The 27,786-nt window shown below is 42.2% G+C and overlaps 1 protein-coding gene and 1 long non-coding RNA gene across 4 annotated transcripts; one reads left to right on the plus strand and one right to left on the minus strand.

The window, feature by feature from the left end:
- Positions 1-13,825, plus strand: LOC115741161 (AAA-ATPase ASD, mitochondrial-like). Of its 3 annotated transcripts, XM_048284458.1 has the most exons (3): positions 1-141; positions 11,981-12,487; positions 12,587-13,825. In XM_048284458.1, the coding sequence occupies exons 2-3, from the start codon at positions 12,063-12,065 to the stop codon at positions 13,716-13,718; spliced, it is 1,557 nt and encodes a 518-aa protein (XP_048140415.1). In that variant the 5' UTR covers positions 1-141; positions 11,981-12,062; the 3' UTR covers positions 13,719-13,825. The 3 variants fall into 3 exon arrangements, with proteins under 3 accessions (XP_048140415.1, XP_030530775.1, XP_030530776.1); XM_030674915.2 differs by lacking the exons at positions 1-141; positions 11,981-12,487; positions 12,587-13,825 and adding exons at positions 156-602; positions 761-1,998; XM_030674916.2 differs by lacking the exons at positions 1-141; positions 11,981-12,487; positions 12,587-13,825 and adding exons at positions 156-602; positions 764-1,998.
- LOC125316352 lies at positions 11,405-27,222 on the minus strand. Its single transcript, XR_007199589.1, has 3 exons — positions 27,211-27,222; positions 16,918-16,920; positions 11,405-11,578 (listed from the first exon to the last, which is right to left on the minus strand). It is a non-coding gene; the product is annotated as an uncharacterized LOC125316352 (long non-coding RNA).
- Between the last annotated feature and the right edge of the window lie 564 nt (positions 27,223-27,786).

Genomic DNA, 27,786 nt, shown 5'->3' on the forward strand with positions numbered 1-27,786 from the left:
GTCGTTATCAGACCAGATAGTAAGACAGAAGATCTCGACTCGACGAGGAGACGGTGGGGAAGTTTCGCGTGCTGAGCAAGGAGCTTCCTGATCTCTACATTTAAAGCACAAGCCTCCACATAAATATCGAAGCGTAAATCATAAAAGCTGCCCTAAGAACGAAGAAGTAGTGAAACCATGGTGACCGCATTAGAAATATGGGGTAATCTCGGCTCGGTCATGGCGGCGGTAATGTTTGCGTTGGCCATGTTCAAGCAGTACTTCCCTCCCCAGCTCTGTATGCACATCGAGTCCTATGGCCGCAAGGCCGTCGGTCACGTCTACCCGTATGTCCAGATCAAGTTCCCGGAGTTTACGGGCGAGCGGCTCGAGCGGTGCGAGGTCTTCACCGCAATCCAGAACTACCTGAGCGGGAGCGCCTCCACCAGGGCCAAGCGGCTCAAGGCCGAGTCCGTCAAGGACAGCCAGTCACTCGTCCTCAGCATGGACGAGAACGAGGAGGTGGTCGACGAATTCCAAGGGGTCAAGCTCTGGTGGTCTTCGAGCCTGATCGTCCCCCAGAAGCCCACGTTCTCCGTGTACCCTTCATCTGAAGATAAAAGGTACACACGAGTTTAATTTAATCAGAGATAAAGAGTTACGTTCACTTTGTTCATGTAGTGAAATTAGTATTTTTTACTTTAATGACGAAGTTCTTGCCTACGCTCACCTGACTCAGATCTGACAATCAAAACCAATTGGTCATTATTGCTTTTGCCACCAGGTTTTATAAGCTGACCTTCCACCGGAGCCAGCGGGAGTTGATCACCGGCTCTTACATAAAGCACGTCCTGGAGAAGGGGAAGGCGGTGGAGGCCGACAACCGGCAGCGGAAGCTCTACACCAATAACCCGAGCTCGAACTGGGGATCCTACAAGGCGAGCAAGTGGAGCCACGTGGCGTTCAAGCACCCCTCGACGTTCGACACCCTGGCGATGGAGCCGAGCAAGAAGAGGGAGATCATGAACGACCTCCTCAAGTTCAGGCGAGGGAAGGAGTACTATGAGCGGATCGGCAGGGCGTGGAAGCGTGGCTACCTCCTCTATGGCCCGCCTGGGACTGGCAAGTTCACGATGATTGCCGCGATGGCCAACTTCCTCAACTACGACGTGTACGACCTGGAGCTGACGACGGTCAAGGACAACACGGAGCTGAGGAAGCTGCTGATCGAGACGTCGGAGAAGTCGATCATAGTGATCGAGGACATCGACTGCTCGCTCGAATTGACCAGCCAGAGGAAGACGAAGAAGCAAGAGAAAGAAGATCCTGTCAAGAAAATGAAAGGCGGGGAAGAGAGCAAGGAGAGCAAGGTCACGCTCTCGGGGCTCCTGAACTTCATCGATGGGCTGTGGTCGGCGTGCGGGGGTGAGAGGATCATCGTGTTCACGACCAACTTCGTGGAGAAGCTCGACCCAGCCCTAATCAGAAGAGGGAGGATGGATAAGCATATCAAGATGTCGTATTGCTGCTTCGAGTCGTTCAAGGTGCTCGCGAGGAATTACTTAGGCTTGGAGTTGCACCCGCTGTTCACGACGGTCAGGCGTTTGCTGGAGGAGACGGAAATGACTCCGGCGGACGTGGCGGAGAACTTGATGCCCAAGTCGGACGACGAGGACGAGGACGCTTGCTTGGAGGGATTGATCGAAGCGCTCGAAAAGGCGAAAGAGGACGCCGGGAAGAAATCGGAAGAGGAAGAAGAAGCTGCTGCAGCGGAAGCAGAAGCAACTGCAGTGGCTGAGGAAGAAGAGCAACAGACGTTGAGTGAAGGAGAGCAAGAAAACGGTAGGAGAGGATGTGCTAAAGAAGGGAAAGAGAATGGTCTACATTGACCAATGCTTTAGCAACAAATCTAATAAATCTAAGTATAGTTCTTGTTCTTGGTGTATCTATCTTTTATAAAAACAGAGTGTGGACATGTATTATTGGTTTACATTATGGAAGAAACACATGCATGTGTGACGTTAGGTATTGCTAGTTAAATATAGCCAAACATATTATAAAGTATTTGATTAAAAAAAGGCTGAGTACAATTGATGTTTTCTTGAATTGCACCTCACATTGGCATTTGGAATATCTTGGGCACGCATGGCAATAATTCTTCTCTAGAAATCAATTTCTGGCCATAAATTAATTTTTCTACTTTTGCTTCGAAGCCAAAGTTGATTTTTCTATTTCCGAAGAGAAGTAAGTTTTTTTTACTTCTTCAAATGGCTCCAAAACTACTTCTGAAGCGAAAAAATGTTCCAAAAGTAGAAAAATGAATTTGTGTAACCAAACGGATTATGCTCCGGAAATGTTGTCATGCGCTCCCTTCAAGAGTGTTTCTCGTATTAGAGTTTGTTTGCTTGACAAAAAATAAATGATTTAGCCGGTCAACAATTTCAAATAAGGACATGAAGAGTTCATGATAATTTCAAAAAAAGGTCTGACCTCGCTGGTTTGTTAGATATTTCAGCCGGTCAACAACATTTTCGTCCAAAGACAATTATGTTATTTGTTATTAATGCTTAATTTTGCTTTTCTTTTTTTCTCATTTTTTTTTTTGAAAATTACAAGTGAGGGCCTAAAGTGAATATTTTTCCAAATAAGGGCCTACAGTGAGTATGTCGGTCTAAAATAAGGGTCTCAAGTGGCCATAGCAATTCAAATACGGGCATGACCTCATCGGTCGTCTAAAAAATTTTGCCGGTTAAAGGCATTTTCTTTGAAATAAAATTGAATTACTTTTTTATTTATTTTCTTTTTCTCATTTTTTTTTATTTAGGGCAAATTTCAAATAAGAGCCCGAAGTGGCATGACAATTTCAAGTAAGCGCTTGGCCTTGCCCGACCGACTAAATATTTCAGCCAATCAATGGCATTTTCGTCCAAAGACAATTACTTTTTTTTTTCTTTGTTGCTACCAACAAGGGCCTGGCGACATCGTCGGTCGAGCCCGGCCAATGCAACCCTCACTCGGGTGAGGCCAACTCTAGCCTATGGCATCTAGGGCGGCCTCGCCTGTGGCCGGCAAGGGTGGCCCTCACTAGATCGAGGGAGGGTCGCTTCGCCTAGCCCTCTCCGGACATCGTTGGTGGCTGGTGGCCAACCACCGGTGAAAAGGAAAGAAAAAAAAATAAAAGGAAAAAAGGAAAAAAAATTTAAACATGTAAATGACGAAAATACCATTGATTGGATAAAAGATCAAGCCTTTATTTAAGATTGCCATGCCTATTTAAGCCCTTATTTGAAATAAGATCTACTCATGCCCTTATTTGAAAAAATGGTGGCACTTCAGGCCTTTATTTGAAATTATTCTTTTTTCTTTGTTGTGGCGGGCGAGGGTCGTCTACTAGCGAAGGCCCGCACGCCCTCACTAGCCATGCTTGGACTAGGTGACCCTCGCTTATGGGATGCCAGCCAAATCAAGCTAGCTCGGCCCTCTCCAGGAATCTCCGATGGTTAGCCGTTGGTCACCGGCAAAAAGGAAAGGAAAAAAAAAAACAAAATTTTAAAATTGTAATGGACGAAAAGCACTCTATTGACCACCCAAAAGGTCAAACTCTAATTTTAGATTTCCATGGCCACTTTAGTCTCTTATTCGAAAAAAGATTCACTTCAGGTCTTTATTTTAGAAAATGAAGGTACTTCATGCCCTTATTTGAAATTTTTTCAAAATTATATTTTTTTGATCTATTAAAGCCACGTTGGTAGTTGGTTGAAAAATAACAATGATGAGGACATAACGATAGGAACCGCTCCTCTTCCATATTATAGTAAGTAATTTGTGACATTATAATCTAAGGCGCGCCTAAAGTAAACTGTAATGTTTTTAGCAAAACCGTAACATACGATAACCAGTATAGTTGTCCAATAATTCAGGGATTTCTTATTTTCCAAAAATTTGAATTCAAGATAATTGTCAATCACTCCGTGAAACCATGTATTTCTTATTTAGGTCAGTTCAAATTCACATTCCTTTGGTTTTTTTATTTACTAATTTAAAACCTTTTACTCTATTTTTCCTCTATTGCTACGGTTTTGTTCCCCTAATGATTATAAGGAAATAACTAAAGAAACGAAAAAAAGTATTGAATTGTAATGGAGAAAACTGAAAAGTTTAAAACTAAATCGACCATCATACCACGTTAGGCGGTCGGCGTCCAAGTCGTTGATTTCTGGCCAAAAGTCAATTGACAAAATTGAAAAGTTTAGTACTGAAATTTTGCAACGTCCTTCCTCAAAATTTAAGCTTTTGTCAACTCTCATGTCAATGGGAAATTTTTTCAATACAAACATTTTTAGTGTCACAAACAATATAGAGGGATTATTACCACATTAACTTTGTTATTCTACATCACATCCTTCGCCAAAAAAAAAAATGCTTGGTAAAGTTCTCTTGTACAAGTAGCGAGTCCAAACTCAAAACCATTCGACACAAGCAATCTTACAAGCCAACAGATCCTCTATATTTAAGTTAAAAACACCATTTTGACCCACTTTGAAATTTTCCAAAGTTACCTATTCAATATATAATAGAATCTCAATAGGTCACTCATACTCACCTATTTCATAAATTACCATCCAATTTTCCACATGCATCCAATGATGCGCAGCACGTGCCTTTAGCTCTACCATTTGTTAATAGAAAGAATGTGACTCCTGAATTTTAGGACTATTGCTTTCAAATTTGTTTTCTCTTGCATCAACCCGTGGCTTAATATTAGGTGATCAAACCGGGAAACGGACATTGATCAGTGCTCCGAAGGAAATTGTGCGAATTTACTCCGAATCAGACACGAAGGTCAAGTCTCCTGGTAGTTTCGTGCAAAATAACACCTGTGCCACTGTGAGGAGTTCGGCTAATTTCGAATCATGTTTTCCGGATGCTCTATCACTTTCATCGGGAAATCCTTTTCATTGTTTTTTCGTTAAAGTTCTTTACAATTACAACAAAATAGGTACGTCAATATGAATATGTTTTCAAAGTAAACAGCAGAAGTCAATAAAAAACGCAATTGTTGTCTCTCAGCCCTTTGTTCCGGCCAACCTTTCTGTGACATCAGACGCATGACATCATGCGACGGTCCCCACGATCCGTGTTCAGACATTTAACTTGTCGTTTTTTTTTGGACAATTTGATCCCAGCAACTGGTCGACCTAATTTGACCTTCATCTATTGACTTATTGACTTAAAAGAGCAATAACTTTCAGATTAAAACGGGATAACAACACCACCACGGGTATGGTAACTTTTTCTTTGAGGACTTAAGTGCCATAACCTCTAAAAAGGCGTTTACTTAATTATCTTACATTTCAATCGATTATTTAAGTGTCAAATTTTTTTAAAAACGTAACACCCATTCCGGCAATTGGGTGAACATTTTTAAAAGGTCATAGAACTCAAATGATCGACTGATGAGTTATATGGCACTCAAGTGATCGAAAAAAAATTATGGCATTCAATTGAACATCATATATATATTGTAGCACTCAACGGATCATCAAATGAGCAAAACATCAACATATTATCGCCACAAAAGTGGATTAACTCAAAGAAACAATAAAGATCTTACCGCCACCAGAGAAATCGAGATGCAATTTGGGAAAAGGATTTCAACAAACAACCACCAATTGACTTGTAGATCTTGGTCTCGTGAATTAATATCATAAAACTTTGGCTGATTCCAACAAAATTTTGCCGTCGAATCCGCACCGCACGCTCTTCGCTCTTTTTCTTAGCTACACTCCTCTCTCTCTCTCTCTCTCTCTCTCTCCTCTCAATTAAGAAAATTTCGCAATAATTTTTTTCCGTTAATTTTTGAGCTTTTATTTGAAAAAAACAATGAGTTGGGCTCCTCAAGAGACCTATCCAAGCTTATAATTAAGCTCCGTTTATTTCGCGAAAAATAAATAAATTTTTTTTAAATAATCATTTGAAATAATAAATCAATAAAAAATAATTCTGTTATCGATAATAATTAATTTTTTTTATTGAAGATGAAAATACATTATAATCTTTAGGAATATGGATAGACAAGTGTAACTGGGGCTGAGGGGAAAGAAACACTCGATGAAAATATTGGAGTCCCAACTCATCTCTGAGACATTTCATACAAAATTTAACACGTGTCCTTGCGGGTCCCATGGCAGCAAGTTTTCCAAGCCCTCTTCTCTCCGTTTCCGTGAACGTGGAGACGCCGTGGTCACTTCCGCACGAGGAAGACAAAGGCCGACTCTCTCTCTCTCTCTCCCTTTCTCGAGCGCCTCGGCCAAGAGCCCGGCCGGACGCAGCTGCTGGGTCCCGCTCAGATCTGCCTCCGCCGTCTCCTCCGCCAAGAGCGCCGCCGGACGCAGCTGCTGGGTCCCGAGCTCAGATCTGCCTCCGCTGTCGCCTCCCCCAAACCGATTTATCTTCACTGAGGTTGAATCTATTGTTCGTTTGATTGAATATTTTTTTTTTGGTCGCAATGAAAAAGTTCTTTTTTTTAACTGTCCATATGTTGCTGAGGCGAGAAGAATGGAACAAAATGTGATGGAGCTTCTGCTGCTTCATGGAAACTATCTTCACTGCTTGATGTTTCTGTTCCGTATATTCCTTCTGTTTCCGAGACTCGTGCCTGGTGCTTAACCACCTCATTGGATACGGTTGGCTTAGTTGAGTACAGATAATACAACTTGTGCCTGCATTTGGATCGGTAATAGCTAATATAGAATGGAAGGCGCCCTTTTGGAGTTATATCAGTTACTGTTATGTCCCTTGACCTTTTAAGTCTTGGAAGATCGATAGTGGTTCGACTCTCAAACATTTTTGTTCTGCCTAAGCAAATTGATGATCGGAACATATTATTTTACTAGATGCAAAATTCGATCAAGAAAGGGCCCAAAATACTGACAATTTCCATGATTAGCAAATAATGTGGCTTCTGCTACAAATTCTTAAGCTTGCGAAGGATGTGTTAGAATGCTAGATAGCATCCTGAAGATGCAGTTTTGAACTCTTACTTACATTAGGCTGTTTATTTGTAGCTATACAATGTCCCATACTTTCTTTGAGCAGTCACATACTCATTGTGGTTTTTGTTTGAAAAACAAGTGCCGATTAAGGATTTTCCAATCTGAATTTCAAATAATTAAACAAGTCATGCCAGATCGAGGAATTTGATCGTTTATTCCTTTGTACAGGGGTTACAGCATCCGAATTGAACAATCCTGAAGGAATAGCCAATGCATGATGGCACCATAATTCATCGAGAGGCGGAAGATAGCAGCACGGTCTTTGCTTTTTATGCTTGTTAGAATTCTCTGGTTTTCTATGCTGTTTGGGAAACTTGATTGTGGAATGGTAACGAAGAAGGTCAGATCTTTGGAACTTAGTTGGGATGCTATAGACTTGGTGACCATAATATAAGCAACAGGTTTTGTGTTAAATTGATTTGTTGCGGATATTTCTCTATTGATGTTCAGATCCGCTTTCGTTGAACAAATGTACTCTATTTTTACATTGATACATAATAGGTTGCTTTGGGGTGTTTGTCCGCAAGTCTGGAAGTTGAAATGACAGTTGGTAGACGAGTTTCTAATTGAGTGTTAATTTTTATCCCTAGTAGTTTGGTGCAATATGTTGTTATTAACTTATCGTGATGAAGTTGAGTCGACCGTTTTAGATGGTCTTTTGGGATTTGGTGAGCTTGGTCAATCAATGTAAAGCACAAAGTTTATGTAAACACAAACTCTGCAATGCCACAAAAGTACCAGGGCGAACCATTTACTAAATTAACCAAGAAAAGCTAAGGGAACACTCTTTTTGTCACTTGGTAAACTATCCGGAAATGGAAACAAAGGTGAAAAGATATTAAAGAAAGTCATTCTCTATTCCATTCACCACTTAACTCACGACAACTTCATGGAAACGCATGTTGGAAACATTCAACGCAAGAGAGCAAGGGACAGAGGGAGGGTAGCTGAGGCGACTTTGGCCAATGTCAAGGCGACGAAGACAATGAACGCAAATCCAACGATGCAATTGTAACTGATCCAATTTGTATACTTTCTTACATATAATGAAGAGAGCAAACCAATGGGAGGAGGAGAGCGAGCGAGATGAAGTTATTCTCGTCCAACATGAGCACGAAAATATTCCATTGCAGACACGATCTCGACTTACAGAGATAGCCTATGTACGCCATTATATTTATGCAATATTTAATTGTAACATCCTAGAGCGCCATAGCCTTGAGATTTACGTGCTCTGTTTCAATCTTTCATTATAAATTTGGCCCATGCAGAAGCTTTATCAAATCAATCAGTCGGCCATACATAACAAGTTCATAATAAAACTTCAAACACCAATAGTAGGCATGCCTAATCCAAGGGTATGACATTTTTCTTGGTTCACTAACCAAATTACATACAACAAAAGTCAACCCTTTATTTCATCAAACATGTTTACAAGGGGTTTGATTCAGTTTAAAATCATAGTCAAACATCCGGGAAGCGGGATCAAAAGGCAACCATCCAAGCTAGTCAATGACTATATACAATAAAAAATGATTAACTGCTCACAACTACAACTCCATTGTATACATGAGCAAGCTATCCCATTTCCCACAATTACTCCATCTCATCACTTACCCAGCACTAGCATCATCATCATCCTCATTGAACGGGGGAGGACCCAGAAGTACATCGTCCTCACCAACCATATACAGTGCTATAAAATAGTACATGATTGAGGCAGATATCAGTCCTACTTCAATTGCCACGGTACTACTCAACTTCTTAAACTTCACATTAGGGGTGGTCCGTATCCACATAATCCTCCCAGGATGAGATACATTCTCGGGGGACTCCATAACATAGAACTGGTGACGCATGACTAACTTGTGGCATTCTTACTATTTGAAAAACCACAATTCAATAACAGTGAGTTAACGCCTCACGAATGAATGTCTAACACAATGGAAAGTAAGCATTGAAATCAGAATGCCACATCAATAATTCATAAATTCAATGCATGCATCTCGGGCATTTCCAGTCAAGTTTCTTTCCAAAATCCCATGAATTTATATGCAATGTCTCATGTACCTTCACAGATAATCCTCATACAAGTGTGCCGTCCTCGGGTATAAACCTTACCCGGCATCTCACTCTAGAGGCATCTTAAGCTCACAAGGACATAGGCATTTCCGACCATTAGAAAGTATCGAAGGACATCCTGAATTTCGTTCGGCTCTCACGAGGCATCGCTAGATAAACCTCATGGTGGTATAACGTCTAATAAACCTCATGGCAAGTGTTTTACATCGCTAGATAAACCTCGTGGCGGTATAACGTCGGATAAAGCTCACAACGAGTGTTTCATGATATGCCATGCCATGCACATACATTGCAATCTTGCCGTCATCGGCATTCAGAAGTTTATAAAATGAACGAATCATTCGTATCCATGATCATATTCTCTCCAGAAAACCCAACAATGCATAAATCAAGCATATCAAACGAATTTTCAAGAATACGATCCGGTTTTCAAACTATTGACGAATGATTCTAATGCCAATTCAAACAAACCATAAATGTTAGAAATCCACTCGCCTGGATTTAGAAAACTCAATTTCCAGAACGATGAATGGATGATGGGTAACGGGCGGCCGGCGAAGGGCGGTGCATGGGCGGCATATAGCTTCAACGGCGGTAATGACTAGGGCGGCGCGAGTCACGGGCTGTCGGCTCGGATCGATGAATAGCATGTGGCGGTGGTCGAGCACAATATTGATAGGATTTTCAATAAAAGCTGTTGAATGAATTGACGTCGATTTCTATTTATAATAGCTCGGTCAAATTAGTCCGGTTAGCTTGTAGTCGGCAGCTTCCGACGAGTTAGTAGGTTTACCTACTTGCAATCTCACCACGCCGTAACACGTGTCGCGTGGAGCGGCGATTGGCCGCCACGTGTCAGGCGGTGACATGTGGCCAACCGCCTTCGGCCGCCTCACCACAATGGCCACATGGCCTCCCGCGTGGCCACCTAGTCCCCATGTACTAGCCTGGTTCCAATTTCACGTGTATTCGGCCCTATCATGTCCAAAATAAATTATATTGTACCCCCTGTCGCCTTATTTTCAGCCCATAATTGTCCAAAAATATTTCTGGTCTCATTTTCACTTCATAATTACCCAATAATATTTCTGGACAAACAACTCAGATTTTCAGGTTGTCACATTAATGGGGTGGATTATCAATTCCATTTGATTAATACTCAAATGACTGAAGCTGTCGACGTCTAGCAAAAATGTGGGTGCTTGTAAAAATTCATCGCCAATGGAAGAAGTTAACGAAGGATTTGCATAGCCCATTCCCATTACTTGACTTTTGAGTCCCTTTCCCATCTCTTTCACGCTCTGTGGCCGGTGCCTGGGGTCGCGACAAAACTGTTAAGAAACTGAATCGTCTGGCCTGAGATTGTTTGTCCGTCTTAGCTGGCAACTCTTGCCGCAACGAATCGTCTTAACGGGACGTAGGCAGATCTGAGCTCGGGACCTAGTTGATGAGGTTTCGGGATTGTTAAAATGCAACGAAATATATTTATAAACCAAAATTTTAGACAGAATCCATGCGTATATTAAAATTAATAGAAGTTCAAGACGTACGTTTTGTGGATCGAAGATAAATTGACAATCGGTTGTGTATGGATTAGAACCCCAAGTATTGCGCCTTTACCGGTATTCACACACACGAACCAAAATCTCCAACGATCCAAGTACTAACTTACAGGCCTTGAAACTCCTCTTACTTGATTGCCTTTGATCTATGAGACTTTCTCAAAGATCTAAGAACAGAGCACGATTCTCTGTATTTTTCTACTTCGGAATAAAACTTTCTCAATTCTATGAGGCGTCTCTCGGGTTTTCACTCTACACCTTTTTTTTAATAGTTGGTTGTATATAGCCTTAATATTTACGCATAACAAAAGAAGCGAGGCCGGACGATTCTGGCTCGCTAAAACGTCTATCTCTAATCGTGCGTTTAATCGTTAACTAATAACATGCATGAATGCGTAGATATTTAGAATAGAAGGATAAATTAAAATCTACTTCTTAAGTAGACCAAGGCACAGAGAAAATACGAACTCGGTTCGTTATTATGTGTGATCATGTAGGTTCACTAAACATTAACAGTATGCTCAAAATACTTTTTGGCCCACAAGTCATAAGCGGTCTCTAACTACACATTATGACTACCTAAATATAGTGAATGTCGTTTTTCGACACAACCTAATCCACAACTAATTTTAGAGTATCAATCTTGATTAGTTCCTAGGGCAGACCGCTAACACCTGTACTTGCAACGGAGGGGTTTCGGGGGAGGCTACAACAGAGGTAGATCTGAGCGGGGGAGGCGACGACAGAGGTAGATCTGAGCTCGGGACCCAGTAGCTGCGTCTGGCGGGGCTCTTGGCGGAGGAGAAGGCCGAGGCAGATCTGAGCGGGACCCAGCAACTGCTTCCGGTGGGCCTCTTGGCCGAGGCGCTCGAGAAAGAGAGAGAGAGAGAGAGACTCGGCCTTTGTTTTCCTCGTGCAGAAGAGACCACGGCGTCTTCACGTTCGCGGAAACGGAGAGGAGAGGATTTTGAAAACTTACTAATGAGAGACCCGCAAGGGGCACGTGTCAATTTTTGTATGAATTGTCTGAGTTGGGAGTACCCTATATTTTCTCGAAACGCTTTAAAGTGCCTGGCCCACCAGAGTTGTTGGCAGCACCGCAGCGGCGCAGACGCAAATGAACAACGAGGATGTCACTTCCTCGGAGGGGACCTCGGAATTTTCTATTTGAAAAAGGTCGAGAAGACAAAAAGGCAACGACGGGCCTCCGTTAAAGTCGCCACCGGTCAAGATCGACTCGACGAGGAAACCGTGGGGAACTTTCACATAGATGAGCAGGTAGCTTCAGATCACTCCATATTTTATAAGCGGGACTTTTGGAACTTCCTCTCCATCTTCATCCCAAAGAAAGACGAAAGGAGGAAGAAGAAGAAGAACCGAAACCATGATGAACGCGTTAGAGATGTGGAGCAACCTCGGCTCGGTCATGGCCGGGCTGATGTTCGCGTGGGCGATGTTCAAGCAGTACTTCCCTCCCCAGCTCCGCGCCCACATCGAGGCCTATGCCCAAAAGGCCGTGGGCTACGTCTACCCGTACATCCACATCAAGTTCCCGGAGTTCGCCGGCGAGCGGCTCGAGCGGTGCGAGGCCTACGCCGCCATCCAGAACTACCTGAGCGCCACCGCCACCGCCAGGGCCAAGCGGCTCAAGGCCGAGTCCGTCAAGGACAGCCAGTCGCTGGTGCTCGGCATGGACGAGAACGAGGAGGTCGTCGACGAATTCGAAGGGGTCAAGCTCCGGTGGTCGTCGCGCCTGGTCGTCTCCCAGAACTCCACGTTTTCCTTCTACAATTCGTCTAAAGATACAAGGTACACATATGGAAATATGTCTAGGTTGAGGCTTTATTACCAACTTATTGAAACGAGTTTCCTTTTTCCTAACCCCTGGATCATTGCTTTTGCCCCCAGGTTTTATAGTCTGACCTTCCACCGGAGCCACCGAGCCTTGATCACCGGCTCTTACATAAAGCAAGTCCTGGAGAAGGGGAAGGCGGTGGCGGCCGACAACCGGCAGCGGAAGCTCTACACCAACAACCTGAGCTCGAACTGGCACTACTACAAGTCGACCAAGTGGAGCCACGTGGCATTTGAGCACCCCGCGACGTTCGACACCCTGGCGATGGAGCCGAGCAAGAAGCGGGAGATCATGAACGACCTTCTCAAGTTCCGGCGGGGGAAGGAGTACTATAAGCGTATCGGCAAGGCGTGGAAGCGCGGCTACCTTCTCTACGGTCCGCCAGGGACTGGCAAGTCCACGATGATTGCCGCGATGGCCAACTTCCTCAACTACGACGTGTACGACCTGGAGCTGACGACGGTCAAGGACAACACGGAGCTGAGGAAGCTGCTGATCGAGACGTCGGAGAAGTCGATCATAGTGATCGAAGATATCGACTGCTCGCTCGACCTGACCGGCCAGAGGAAGACCAAGAAGCAAGAGAAAGATGATGACGAAGAGAAAGAAGATCCCGTCAAGAAAATGGCAAAAGACAGGGAAGACAGCAAGGACAGCAAGGTCACGCTCTCAGGGCTCCTGAATTTCATCGACGGCCTGTGGTCGGCGTGCGGGGGCGAGAGGATCATCGTGTTCACAACCAACTTCGTCGATAAGCTCGACCCGGCCCTGATCAGGAGAGGGAGGATGGACAAGCACATAGAGATGTCGTATTGCTGCTTCGAGTCGTTCAAGGTGCTGGCGAGGAATTACTTGGGCGTCGAGTCGCACCCGCTGTTCACGACGGTGAGGCGGCTGCTGGAGGAGACGAAGATGGCTCCGGCGGACGTGGCGGAGAACTTGATGCCCAAGTCGGATGACGAGGACGAGGAGGCGTGCTTGAAAGGGTTGATCGGAGAGCTGGAAAAGGCGAAAGAGGACGCCAGGAAGAAATCCGAAGAAGAAGAAGAAGAAAAAAAGGCCGCTGCTGCGGCCGCAGCAGAAGCAGAAGCAACTGCAGCTACTAGAGCAATGGCTGAGAAAGAAGGGCAACAGAAATTGAGTGAAGGTTGTGCTAAAGAAGTGAAAGAGAATGGCTTCCGTTGACCAAAGTTGAAGGTTGTGTTTCTGGTGATTCATGGATGACGTAATATTTTCCCTATTTCTATATAAAGAATAATTTTAATCTTCCATTATTTGGGGAAATTTTGCAAGATTAGGTCTCTCTCTCTCTCTCTCTCTCTCTCTCTCTCTCTCTCTCTCTCTTATTGAGATAATGCGTCTAATCAGTATGTTTTATTCAATTTAGTACTCTGGGTTGGATCGAACAATAATTGAAAAATGTTAATGGGAAGGGACTTTACGTCTTATTCCCGTGTTAAGCCTAACGATAATTGAAAAATTGGGTGGCTTTAAGTTTCTAGATCCCTAATAATCATTCTTATTCACTTCCCAAAACACATCTCGTGATCCTTTACAGTACTACTTGTGGCTTATGAACACAAGACAGGATGGAATCTGGAAAGAAATTAATCGGTGCTTCGAAGGAGATTGTCCTAATTTACTCCGAATTTAGGTCCGTCAAATAGGTACTTTTTGGGTAGGATCGAAAATGGCCGGACCCAAAAAGATCTATCTACATGCAATACAAATTTGGCGATCCATATTAGTAAAATATATCATATTTAATCCGACTGAGAAAAATCCGGTACTCACCCCGTTTAACCAGCTTTAAGCTTTTCGGATGCAAATGTTACCGGACAAAATTTCATACAACCATCAAATGTCCTTGATTTCCGGCGACCGCTCTATGACACCAGACGCATGACGTCATGTGATGGTCCTCATAATCTGTGTTCAATTCAAGTTTTGCTTTGGATGGACCGGAGATGAGCGAGCGGGACTTTGGCATTGAAGTGGAGCTCCTCTCACCGGTCATTCAACCGTCAACAACTGTAGACACAAATCGACCAACCAAAGAAACGATGGTTAACTTCATTAAGAACTTGTACGTACATCCATATCACATTTAACTTTGAACAAGTTTTGGCATCATAAATTTAGCGAAAGTTGGCCTAGACAACCGCCTGACCGCTAAACCAAACAAATTTCCTATCTAACAGATGAATATTCATGTTCATATTCCTCCCTTCACCTCGGTGAACTACTTCTCCCCATCATAATAGCTTCGGAGATTGCAAGCATGGGAAAAAAAAAAAAACGAGTGTGTGTTAAATATGTCTCGAGTTTAAATCGTTTAAGGATATATGTTGGTTTTTTAAGTTGATTTGGAAAAAGAAAATCTTTAACAGATTAAGAATTGAAACCTAGGCATTCACGGAAAACATGGACAGATTTCCTATTGGCATTAAAAGACAAAATAAGGGGTGCACTTATTTTGTATATCTATTTAGTCATGGGGATCTTGTTCGGCCGAATAAAAGAAGCAAAAGGGCTCACACTTTCATTCATATAATTATCTTGTGGGGCCCATCGGAGAAAAGGACAAAAAAGGAAAAATGTGGTTTTCTCTTCTTTCTCTCCAAGCCTGCAGAAGTCGTACAAAATAAATGGAGGATTTTCAGGGTTTTTGGCTCTGCAGTCGAGACGAGCAGCAAGCAACACAGTGTTTTTCGAAAGGCTGAACAGAGAGCAATTCGGGACGACGGACTCTTTTGAACACGCGAAGATTTGTGCGTGAGTTGTTTTTTTTATATCCAATTAAGTTATTTATTTGTGAACACTTTGGATTTGAATATAATTTAGATGCGGGAAACACAAGCTTATTGAGCAATTGTAATTGCGATTCTCCAATTATAGCGGATTGTTCTTACTGGTTCTCCCCGTAGATATAGGTACCGATATTTTGACCAAACCATGTAATCTTAGGTGTCCTTTATTGTTCATCGTTATTTCTCTGGGCTTTTCGCATTGATTTATTTGCAAGATCTTGATTAGCTTCCGCGTTATATTTCAACAGTGTGATTGATTTCAATTTTCAAGCAAGATAAAAAAAAAAAAAATTAGTGTGATTGAGTGGTTCGGGTACGCTTGATTGAAATCAAACCACTTCCGTTATCCGATTTGAAACATACAACTTCTTTTAGAATTAGATTTTAAGTAAGCGTAGAACAAGGTTTAGTCTATAATACGAACAAGGTTATGAGATTTTTCAAAAGTACTCTTTGTCTATTTATTTTTTTTTTTTTGGTAATTTCACGTGGGATCGGAGTTTGGAGTTGAAAAATTACCCGAGTTCGATAGTCACGGAAGGCCCCATTACAAGCATGATTTTAGAGTTGGTGACCGTATACGCCATGGTATTGCGTGAGAACAGGGACAATAATTACGTAAATATGATGGATTTCTCTGTAATTCATTCTCAAGCACAAAGGTTGAGTAGATATCCGGTGCGTCTTTACCTCTATGATTCCAGGCCTTCCCGATCCTCGCGTGATAGTCCTTCGCCTCGATGAACATGACGTGGCTCTTGCCGGAACTTGAGGAGGTCGTTCATGATCGCCCTTTTCTTGCTCGGCTCCATTGCCAGGGAGTCGAATGTCGTGGGGTGATCGAATGCCACGAGGCTCCACTTGCTGACTTTCGGGGAAAAAAAAAATGCTGACGATCATATACCCGAAAAGAGTTGAATTGCTTAATAAATTTGATTATTTCCATAAATATGTATGTGTGCGCGCGTGATGGAGGGTGCAAGGAAAATGTGGAGCTCCAGGAGACGACCAGGCACGATGACCCCAGAGCTTGATCCCTTCGAACTTGTCGACGACCTTCTCCTCCTCCTCGTCCATGCTGAGGACGAGCGACTGGCAGTCCTCGATGGACTCGACCTCGAGCCGCTTGGCCGTAGCTGAAACGCTGACGCTCAGGTAGTTCTGGATCGCGGAGTAGGCCTCGCACCACTCGAGCCTCCTCCCAACCCACCCAGTCCATATTTGGCCAGAGACTCGCACGGCTTGGGTCGTCAATCTCTGGAAGTGAATACTGCAACATCATAGGTGAGGTGACACGTCCTTAATCGGTAGCCACATATTCATCATCATTGTTTTTTTGTTTTTTTTTTTTGTTAAACATTTGCACGGTTTATATTGTAAAGGAATCAAATGTACAATGGAGTTGGGCTTCAGAACATAAGAGGGCCTTTAGTAAACAGGTTGATTTACAGTCCAATTATTAGGAAGTGCGCCACGTTGCTGGGCCCGGCACAATCAATAAGCGGCCTAATTGGCCTCACGTGGGCAGTGTCGAAAGCCCAGAAATCCAGATATTCAATCCATGAAGAAGGAACATTCTTGCAAAATAGGGGATGTCTTCCACGAGGTCGACAAAGAGAGCTCAGGATCGATCGTTGAAGGGGAAATCCGCCGGAGCAAGGCAAGATCAGTGATCACATTGGAACAATCTGACTCGATAAGAACGGGCACCGGCAGTTGCTGTTCAAGACAGAGGTGAATCGCATCTCTATATGCCATGGCTTCAATCTGCTTGGGTTTAGAGGCATTGGCGAACTTGGCAAATCCCCCAACACAATAGCCTCAATCGTTGTGAATAATGCTAGCGATAGCACCAGTAGAGTCTCTGGGAAAAGGGATCCGTCAACATCTATCTTCACAGTACCTGCTAGGGGAGGTGTCCACCGAAGAGGTACTATAGTGCTTCCTGATTTGGGGTTTTTGTTACTAGGATTCCAATGGATGAAATTTGTAACATTTGCAGAAGCGGTGCTAATGACGCGCCAAAGATCGGGACGTTGCTGCCGTAATATGAAGCTGTTATGGGCCTTCCAGAGTTGCCTCAAAGTCTGAACCACCATTGGCACGGATGGGCCCTGATGATGGAGGTCAGCTTGCCAGCATTGTAATAGCCAATCCTCAATCCTTGTAACCTTTGTTGCATCGATATGTATATTGATCTTTGGATTTATCCACACATGCTTAGTCCAGGAACACAGCAAGAATAAGTGCTCGAGGGTTTCCGGTTGGCGTAGGCAAAGAGAGCATCGTGGGTCAGGTAAAATCCTGGGCTTGAATAAATTAACTGCAGTAGGTAGCGTGTCTTGACAGATGCGCCATAAGAAATGTTTGATTCTGGGGGGCACTACAGGTCTCCATATATGCTGCCATAGTGATGGGGGGCACTAGTAGGGTGAAGATGGGTTAGTTCTCGATTGTACAGGGGTGGTAGCACAAATCTTTCTGTAAGCTGTTTTCACATAATAAGTTCATTGAGTAGATAGCGGCCATACTAGACGGTCATTAGGGCATAGTGGATTGAGTGGAATTGCTAGAATCTCTCGGACAATTTGTGATGAGAAAAATGTACTAGCATAGGATTCATTCCATTGGGTGGATGACGTGATAAGATCAGCAACCCATTGAGGTTCATCCACTTGTGGTACTCCGCCAATAGTGCCAGAGGGTAACCGGCGATATGGCCTAATGCGAATTTGTGTTCCATCACCCACTTGCCATTGGACATAGGGTGCAATTCAATCTCTTCCAACTAAGATGTTTGCCAACCCCACGAGAGTTGACCCCCTTTAATCACTTCCATCAAAGGCAAAGGATTGCTTGGATCTCTTAGAAGGATAACTTTTCTGACTTGTTTTCCCACTCATTTTTTATCATTAGGTTTTGAATTTGTCATCGTTAGATCAAAATATTCTTCATAAATCTCTCTCCATTTTTCTAGACTATAATTGCAGGTAGCTGGCCATTTTTTTTTTTAAAGATTTTCTTTTTTGATAGAAAGGACAAAAGGAGTTCTTTTGGCTTAAAATCCGAATAATATAGTATTCATTACTTGCTTGAATTAGTTCTTTTAAGCATTCATCGAAAAAGGCTTTGAATTTGATCAATTCAATTGAGGTATCTGGAAACAAGATTTTTTATTACTTCGTCATTCAAAATGGGTATTTATTTTTGTATTCTTTCAAAATTCAAGGAATCACTCTTGAATCACAAATAAAAAACAGGGAATAGATTCATAGGTCCGATGCCTTGTAATAGAACTTAGGGTTAATAGAAATAGTAGATCACATAGATTCAACAAATGAGGTGGGTTCATTAACAATTCAAAGATGAAAAGAAAAAACGGCAAAAAAGAAAGCATTTCTTCCTCTTCTATAGCTTACATCTATAGTATTTTTGCCTTGGTGGATCTCTCTCTCATTTATTAATTGTCTTGAATTTTGGATTACTAATTGGTGGAATACTAGGCAATCCGAAACTTTTTTGACTGATATTCAAGAAAAAAGTATTCTAGAAAAATTCATATAATTGGAAGAACTCTTACTCTTGGATGAAATGATAAAAGAATACCCAAAAATACATCTACAAACATTTCGTATAGAAATCCACAAAGAAACAATGCAATTGATCAAGATGCACAATAAAGATCATATCCATATGATTTTGTATTTATCGACAAATATAACCTCTTTCATTATTTTAAGTGGTTATTTTATCCTAGGTAATGAAGAACTTGCTATTCTTAACTCTTGGGTTCAAGAATTCCTATATAACTTAAGTGACACAATAAAAGCTTTTTCTATTCTTTTATTAACTGATTTACGTATCGGATTCCATTTGCCCCATGGTTGGGAACTAATGATTGGCTATGTCTACAAAGATTTTGGATTTGCTCACAACGATCAAATTATATCTGGTCTTGTTTTTACTTTTCCAGTCATTCCGGATACAATTTTTAAACATTGGATCTTCCGTTATTTAAATCGTATATCTCCATCACTTGTAGTGATTTATCATTCAATGAATGATTGATCCAACTATAATATTTGTTACTTTGTAACATAAGGTACAGAAGCAAAGCATTTCAATTTGAAGACGTACTTACTCTTTCTCCCCTACGGGGATTTCTCTTACTACTATATTCCAGTAAAATTATTTCAATAAACTAAATAGCAGAATTGTGGATAGGGAACTATACAAGCGACCTACCTAATTTTATTGTAGAAATTTTCGGGATCAATGATTGGACCATGCAAACTAAAAACACTTTTTTTTGGATAAAGAAAGAGATGATTCGTTCTATTTCGGTATCGCTAATGATATATAACATAACTCGGACATCCATTTCAAATGCATATCCTATTTTTGCACAACAAGGTTATGAAAATCCGCGAGAAGCGACCGGACATATTGTATGTGCCAATTGCCATTTAGCTAATAAGCCCGTGGATATTGAGGTTCCGTAAGCGGTACTTCCCGATACTATATTTGAAGCAGTTGTTCGAATTCCTTATGATATGCAAGTTAAACAAGTTCTTGCTAAGGGTAAAATTGGTGGTTCGAATTGAACCACCATTGTACCTGGGGTGCCATTCTTATCAATTAGGAGGTTTTTTCAACATATTCATCATCATTTGATAGGTGAAAAAATTGGCAGGAGGATCTAAACATTATCATAAGAATTCCTCTCGAATTCTTCCCGAAGTATTCAATTTAAGCAGGCAATTGCGTAAATTTTCGTTCACCTGCGTGCGCAATAGTAACGACTAACTAACGAGCTCATCGTCGACTTTTGTCTTTTCTTACATTTTCAAACTTTCACTCGATGAGTGACGTTATTCGGAGGCCCACAAGAAAAGTGACATCTTTATTTCTTGAGCTAATATCATCAAAAATCTCAAAAGTAGTACATTCGTGTCACATTTACATTAAATTGATATATCGGGCGCGCCAACGAATAAAAAAAGCATAATTTGACTAGTCCATCTCCTCGAGCTGTCATAAGGGGGCACTTCCCCACATGGGCACGGTGCATCCGGGATTTCACTCCGACTAACATATGGAGAGGAGCAAACCCCGTCGCTATTTAAGCCAATATCTTATTTATGTTGGATCATACGACGGCAAGAGCCGACAAACAAGTGTTTTGGCGATATTTCAAGATTTTCAAAATAGAAATAAATGTCGTGCATGTTTAGAAAACCTATTGAGGAATGCTTTAGGATTTAGCCAAAAATGGAGCCGCGGCACCGAAGGGTGTCACGGGATGCTAACTTGTCCAACGAACGAGTGACCAGACCGTCCGACTTGGGATTTTGGGTTATCGTTTCACCGGTTCCTTCACACGGGCACCTAACAAGTCGACCTTCCCATCACGATCTAAGGGCCTTCGGGTTTACGTAAATTGATGGGTTGCGGCTCTAGTTCGGTATTGAAGTTTAGGATCGTATATTTGCTTGAACCTAATATTGGGGAAGGTCTTGGGGGACGAAGGCCTCGCTAAAGAACTTTGGCGATCCTACCGGCCCATGCGATTCCAAGCCGTTACAGTAACAACAAATAAGTAAGGAGATAATGAATCTCATTGTCTCAAACCTTCTTCGGAAAAATTGTCAAAAAAAGTCAAACTTATTGTGCGACAACCAATTCAATCCTATTAGTGCTAAAATGTAGTCATTCCGGCTAATTATGGCTAGAAATAGTTTACGTGGCGGTCCAATCGGACATGGTCATCCTACGTGACACTGTCAAGACCGGCGTGGACAATTTTTTATTTTTTTCTTTTGTTCTTCACGGGGCCGGTGGGACCGCTGGCCATTAGGTGAGGGCCATGGCCATAGCGGGTCACACCGAGGGTGTCATGGCCCTTGACCACACTCACTATGGACGGCGAGGGCCACGACATCCACTCCTTGCCAGATTTGGGGAGGGCTCACGAGCTCTCACTATGGTTGGCGAGGGTGTCACCCACCCTTCTAATTTGGTTTTGGACTAAATTAGCAAATGGTAAAAAGGTTTAGAATTAATTTAGTACAAATTGAAAATCTTAGGTCTCCAAGCCTCCATCGAGAGAAACGGGAAAATATGGAAAAGTCACGCAAGTTTCAATTCAAGAGGCAAAGGACTCGGGAACATGAATCACCCTCAATGCATCGGCAAAGAAATCCAATTCACTGAGTCTACGCCTTAAATCCCTAGGGATTACGTTGTTGGCGATCCGAAGTTGATAAACTTCGAAAATAATTGAGAACGGTTAGAGGTGCATGAGGGTGCATATGAGATCTCCGATCCTTTCGATACAACTGATTTCGATAAACATAGAGAAAGAAAATTCGAGACGGTCGAAGAGCCGTCAATGTCGTCGTATTGATCTCACCAAAGATCCTCATTGTATAACCTATATATCTTGAGCTCAAATTCAAGCAACTAGCCAAAGTGGTTCGTGCACTCTGGACATGAATGGATGTAGATGAACCTAATTAAGTGAGATGAACTTAATCTATTTAGTAAGTGCCAAACCTAGCTTAGTTACAACTAGCTAGCTGCGTGTGAATGAGCTCAAGTCTTCCAAGAACCAAACTTTATGTTCGGCAAATCCACTTGTAAGTGTTAAAATATGTCTCGAGTTTGAGCCCAAAGTAAAAATATAAAATTCCAGCGATAAATAAATGAATAATGAAATTGTTCGTCGGGTGAGAATTAGCTTTGATAATTCTCGCGTTGAGAATCCAAGATGGAAGACTTTAACATAAAAAGATAATTGAAGAAAAAGATAAAAGATCAAGAAAGTCCCAATTTGAATACTGGTGGACATCGGGACTGCATGTTGTGGAATATCTTCTGTTAGGTGATATCTTGGAGATCTCCTTCTTGAAGTCGGCAAAGAAAAAAAAGAGATAAGTCCAAAAGTGAAGAAAACAGCAAAAGGATAAGTCCAACCGTGGACTTGAATAGTTGGTCAAACTTGGATGTGAGTGTCATTGACCAATATGTGCAGAAAGACTTTTGCTGGCTTTTCTATATATAAAAGCAACGAATGTTGCGGATGGTAAGGGTTTTCGAATGCACGAAGTCTTGAAGCGCCGGTTTATGATCGAGTGCTTGGCAAGGATTTTTTTTGTGAGTTTTGTTCACGGAATTGCATCAAGAATTCAAGTGTTGAAGCCGATTAAATCTTGAGGTTAAATTTGTGTAATTCCTTTGTGAGATTGAGAGATTATTTCGTTAGGAATTGGAAGCTAAATACTGTGTGCGTTCTTGAATGTAATTGGGGCTCAGAAACACTAAGAGTGTTTGAGTGACTCGAGTGTGGTTCCGTGATCTCCGTGTATCGCTCGTTCTATAGTGGAATTCGTTGCCGCTCTCCCCGTAGACGTAGGTCTCTACGACCGAACCACGTACATCCGGTGTCCGATTTATTTTCTTGTTCTGTCCATTTTATCATTCGATCGCTTGTTCCGCGCAACAATTGGTATCAAAGCCAGGTTTGTCGAATTGAAGCGAATCAATGGCGACAGAAGAAGTAAAAGTGAAAATTGACAAATTTGAGGGGAAGGACTTTGGTTTCTGGAAGATGCAGATTGAAGACTATCTATATCGGATGAAGCTGCACTTTTCCTTGTCCGGGGAAAAACTAGAGACGATGAAGAAAGCTGATTGGGAATTGCTAGATAGACGAGCGTTGGGTATTATTCGACTAACGTTGACTCGTAACGTCGCATTTAATATCGTCAAAGAGAAGACCATTGCGGGTTTAATGAAAGCCATATCGGATATGTACGAGAAGCCCTCTACGATCAACAAGGTCTATTTGATGCGACGTCTGTTTAATTTGAAGATGAGCGAATGTGCGTCGGTTACTACTCATATCAATGAATTCAATGTGATCGTTAGTCAATTGAGTTCAGTTGATATTGACTTTGAAGATGAGGTATGTGCTTTGATTCTATTATCCTCATTGCCTTATAGATGGAATACTATTGTTACTGTTGTTAGTAATTCCTCCGGGTCAACAAGTTTGACGTTTGATGGTATTCGAGATTTGATTCTAAGTGAGGACATCCGTAGGAGAGACTCTGGCGAATATATATCTACTGCTTTAGTAGGTGAAAATAGAGGAAGAACTGATACTCATGGTAGTAGAAGTAGTATCACTCAAATAGACACAATCCGTTTAAGACGGGTGGTGCTGTCTGTTGGAACTATGGCAAGAGAGGGCATTTTAGAAGGAATTGCTTAAAGCTGAAAAACGAAATAGGCAAAGGAATTAGAGTTGAATCTGCAGATGATATTGCAGCTGTAGCCGATGATTCCGATGGTGTTGATAAGGTCTTGTCTGTCACCGAGAATTCGTCATTTGACGGATAGATTATGGATTCTGATTGTTCTTTTCATGCTACACCAAACAGGAACTAGTTTGTTACTTATCAGTGCACGGATAGTAATAAAGTGCAATTGGGGAACAACGCTGAATGCGATGTTGTGGGTGTTGGTGATGTTAAAATCGGAATGCATGATGGTATTGTGAGGACATTGACCGGAGTAAGATACGTTCCAGAATTGAAAAATAACTTAATTTTCTTAGGTGCCCTAGACTCAGCTGGATGCGGGTATTCTTCATAAGGTGGAGTTCTGAAGATTGTTCGAGGTGCCCTAGTAATAATGAAAGGAATCAAGCATGGTGGCCTGTATGAACTTCAAGGTGAAACATTGACGGGTTTCGCTTCGTAGACGTCGGCATCCGTTCGAGAGTCTAATGATTGCTCGAGAAAAGACACGGGTATTTGTGCCGATGCATAAGTTTGATGCTGTTGTCGGGAATACAAGGTCGAGAGCTTTGATTGAGGTGGAGACTGCTAAGTCGATCAAGCATGTGAGAACCGACAATAGCATGGAGTCATGTTCGAAGCTGAAAAATAAATTCTGCATGACCAAGAGCATAGTGAAACACCGTACTAGTGCCAGTAGACCACAACAATTTGCAGAATTGATGAGCAGAACATTATTAGAGACAGCCCGTAAAATAATCTCTAGTGCTGGTATGGCTAGAAGAATTCTAGCGGATGCGCTTGGTATGGCGAGTTACCCGATGAATAGATCTCCATTGATTGCGATCGAATATCGGACTCTCGAAGAAGTGTGGTCAGGTAACGTTGCTGATTATTCTTCTTTTAGAATGTTTTGTTGCCTATGTTATTATCGAGGAAATGATGATAAGCTATGTGAGGGCTAGGTGTATATTCCATGGCTATGCACGAGGTGAGTGGGCTTATCGCTTGTGGTGCCCGAATATAAATTCACCTGTTCGCAACTGAAAAGTTACCTTTGACGAGTTTCCAGTACTTCGGGCTAGGAGTGATTGTGGCAATATTCAAACGGATCTGAATGGTGTTCAGCTTAAGGTGAAGTTGCAACTAGAAACTTCTGAGGTAGCTGATATTAGCGCAGTAATCGACACAGATAGTGCTTGTAGCGATGTGGAGCCCGTAGAGCCAACGGTTCCCGTAATTGCCGATATTGAGAAGGCACGTGTTCGATCTCCCGACGGATATGGATGCAACGGTGGTTTTACTTTATTTATGGTTAAGGAGATTGTATCAAAAAATCCTTGTGGAGCAGTTAAAGGTGCATATGGAGTTTGTATTCTAATGAGGTCCACGGTTATGGCGAAGTTCAAGCGCGACTTGAACTTGGATAATGTCTGTGGCGGTTGAGCCCATTGGGGCTGTGGGAGAGTAGCAGGTGAAATTCAGATTATCAACGAAGCGATTGTGACTTGGCTCAAACATCGAGCCAAGGTGAAGATTGTTAAAATATATCTTGAGTTTGAGCCCGAAGCGAAAATATAAAATTCCAGCGATAAATAAATGAATAAGGAAATTGTTCGTTGGGTGAGAATTAGCTTTGATAAATCTCGCGTTGAGAATCCAAGATGGAAGACTTCAACGTGAAAAGGTAATTGAAGAAAAAGATAAAGATCAAGAAAGTCCCAATTTGAATATTGGTGGACATCGGGACTGCATGTTGTGGAATATCTTTTGTTAGGTGATATCTTGGAGATCTCCTTCTTGAAGTCGGCAAAGGAAAAAAAGAGATAAGTCCAAAAGTGAAGAAAACAACAAAAGGATAAGTCCAACCGTGGACTTGAATAATTCGGTCAAACTTGGATGTGAGTGTCATTGACCAATATGTGCAGAAAGACTTTTGCTGGCTTTGCTATATATAAAAGCAACGAACGTCGCGGATGGTAAGGGTTTTCGAACGCACGAAGTCTTGAAGCGCCGGTTTATGATCGAGTGCTTGGCAAGGATTTTTTTCGTGAGTTTTGTTGGCAGAATTGCATCAAAAATTCAAGTATTGAAGCCGATTAAATCTTGAGATTAGGTTTATGTAATTCTTTTGTGAGATTGAGAGATTATTTCGTTAGGAATTGGGGACTAAACACTGTGTGCGTTCTTGAATGTAATTTGGGCTCAGAAACACTAAGAGCGTTTGAGTGACTCTAGTGTGGTTTTGTAATCTCCGTGTATTGCTCGTTCTATAATGGAATTCGTTCTTGTTCTCCCCATGGACGTAGGTCTCTACGATCGAACCACGTGGACGTAGGTCTTTACGATCGAATCACGTACATCCGGTGTCCAATTTATTTTATTGTTCTGTCTATTTTATCGTTCGATCGCTTGTTCCGCGCAATAGTAAGTTCAACGTATTCGAACGGTTGATGTCAAAACGTCTTCTCCTCATTGTGTACACATCTCAATCCTTAAAGGGCAGTCCAGATCTAGCAACCAAGAATGTGGGCGCTTTACTTCGCTTCTTCCTGTCAAATCAACGTTTTATAGCAACCCAAGTTAGGAGACTTGGGGGGGCTGCACAGAAGACTTTAAAGGAATCCTAGAGATTTATGTCCTCACGCAAGCATGTATTTATAAGCAAACTGATGCGGATGTCATTAGTGGTATGTTCCTACATCAATTGGATTGACAAAAATTCAATCGGAAAGCGAAACGGCGTTGCGGCTAGAACCGACAGATTGGGTCGACGACGTCGGATTGAGTTCAAATTTGGCTGTCTGAAGCGAAACGGCGTCCTAATCAATACTCATAGCCTTTGACTGTGACTACCGATGGATTTTGGCAATTCGAGAATGTTTACATGGAATTTTCTATTTTTTTTAGTATTTTTCAGGTTTAATTTTATTTCAGTGGCACTTTTGTAATTTTTCATTTTTTTATATTTCAATTCCTAGTTGGACTAGGGTTAGGATAACACCCTATAAAAGGTGTTTATCGCTTTTTTTTGGAGCAGATCATTAATAATATTCGTTGAACGCTACGTCACAAATGAAGCTTAAATGCTATTCTATTATACCAATCCAATCAAATCATGGAGGCTAATCACTACAAAATAAATAAATAAATAAAGAAACATGCAGAGTATGGAATATTTAAGCTGTTCGATAAGAAAGGCAATGATCGAAAAGGAGAGAGAATTACATCGCAAGTGTCATAAATTGGGTACGGCGCTCACTTTAGTGTCAAAAGTTTCAAAACAATCACTTGCGTGCCAAAATTGAAAAAAAAACATAACTTAAGTGTCAAATCGGAGAAATTTCGATCAAATGAAATACGTCGCTTTTATATTTATTTTATCATTTGATGTGGCAATTTTTTTTTCAAAAAAAAATCTGGCCATGTGGATTTCTAAGCTAAATAATTACCCAAAATAATGAATTAAATAAAAAATAAACTATAAAATTTAAATTAAAAAAAAAGGCCATTGTTTAGGCGGGCCCACCATCTTTTTCGTCTTCCCAAGGAGAACCCACCCACCTTCGTTCCTTGCTTGAAACTGGACGAATCTTGCATTTTCCCACAAGCTTAATCCGCCAAAGCCCGCCCACGTAATCCGGGTTCTGTCTTCTTCATTTGGCCTCTCATGTCGCGTTTCGGTTCTCCCCTTTCGCACGATTCAGATATCCTCCGCCTCTCTGATCCGATCCCGTCCCCAAATTTCGAAGTCGTTCGTTCGAGCTTGCAAACTTTAATCTCACCGATCTCGCACACGCTGAGCGAGGGTGTGACCTCGCCGTGGCTGGCCTCGTCCAGCGACGGCGAGACTCGACCTTGCCCGGATCTGTGTGGTCGAGCCTCATCTGCGGTCGGCGGGGGTCGCCGGCCACCGCCCAAGGGTCGGGACCCACGTCGGCCATCCCCACACTATCGACTAGTGTGGGATAGCGGCGGCGAGAGCTGCGCACAACCTTTGTCACCTGAATCAAGGCCTCACCGAAAAAAGGTCGTTTTCATTTCACAGCAATGTGGTGCATGTCAATACCGTTTGCTTTCTGCTAAAATAGGCAGATTTTTTATGGTGTTCATTGACGTAACCTTGATGGAGGGTAAGTG

Source organism: Rhodamnia argentea, chromosome 8 (assembly GCF_020921035.1).
Source record: "Rhodamnia argentea isolate NSW1041297 chromosome 8, ASM2092103v1, whole genome shotgun sequence".
Taxonomy (NCBI): domain Eukaryota; kingdom Viridiplantae; phylum Streptophyta; class Magnoliopsida; order Myrtales; family Myrtaceae; genus Rhodamnia; species Rhodamnia argentea.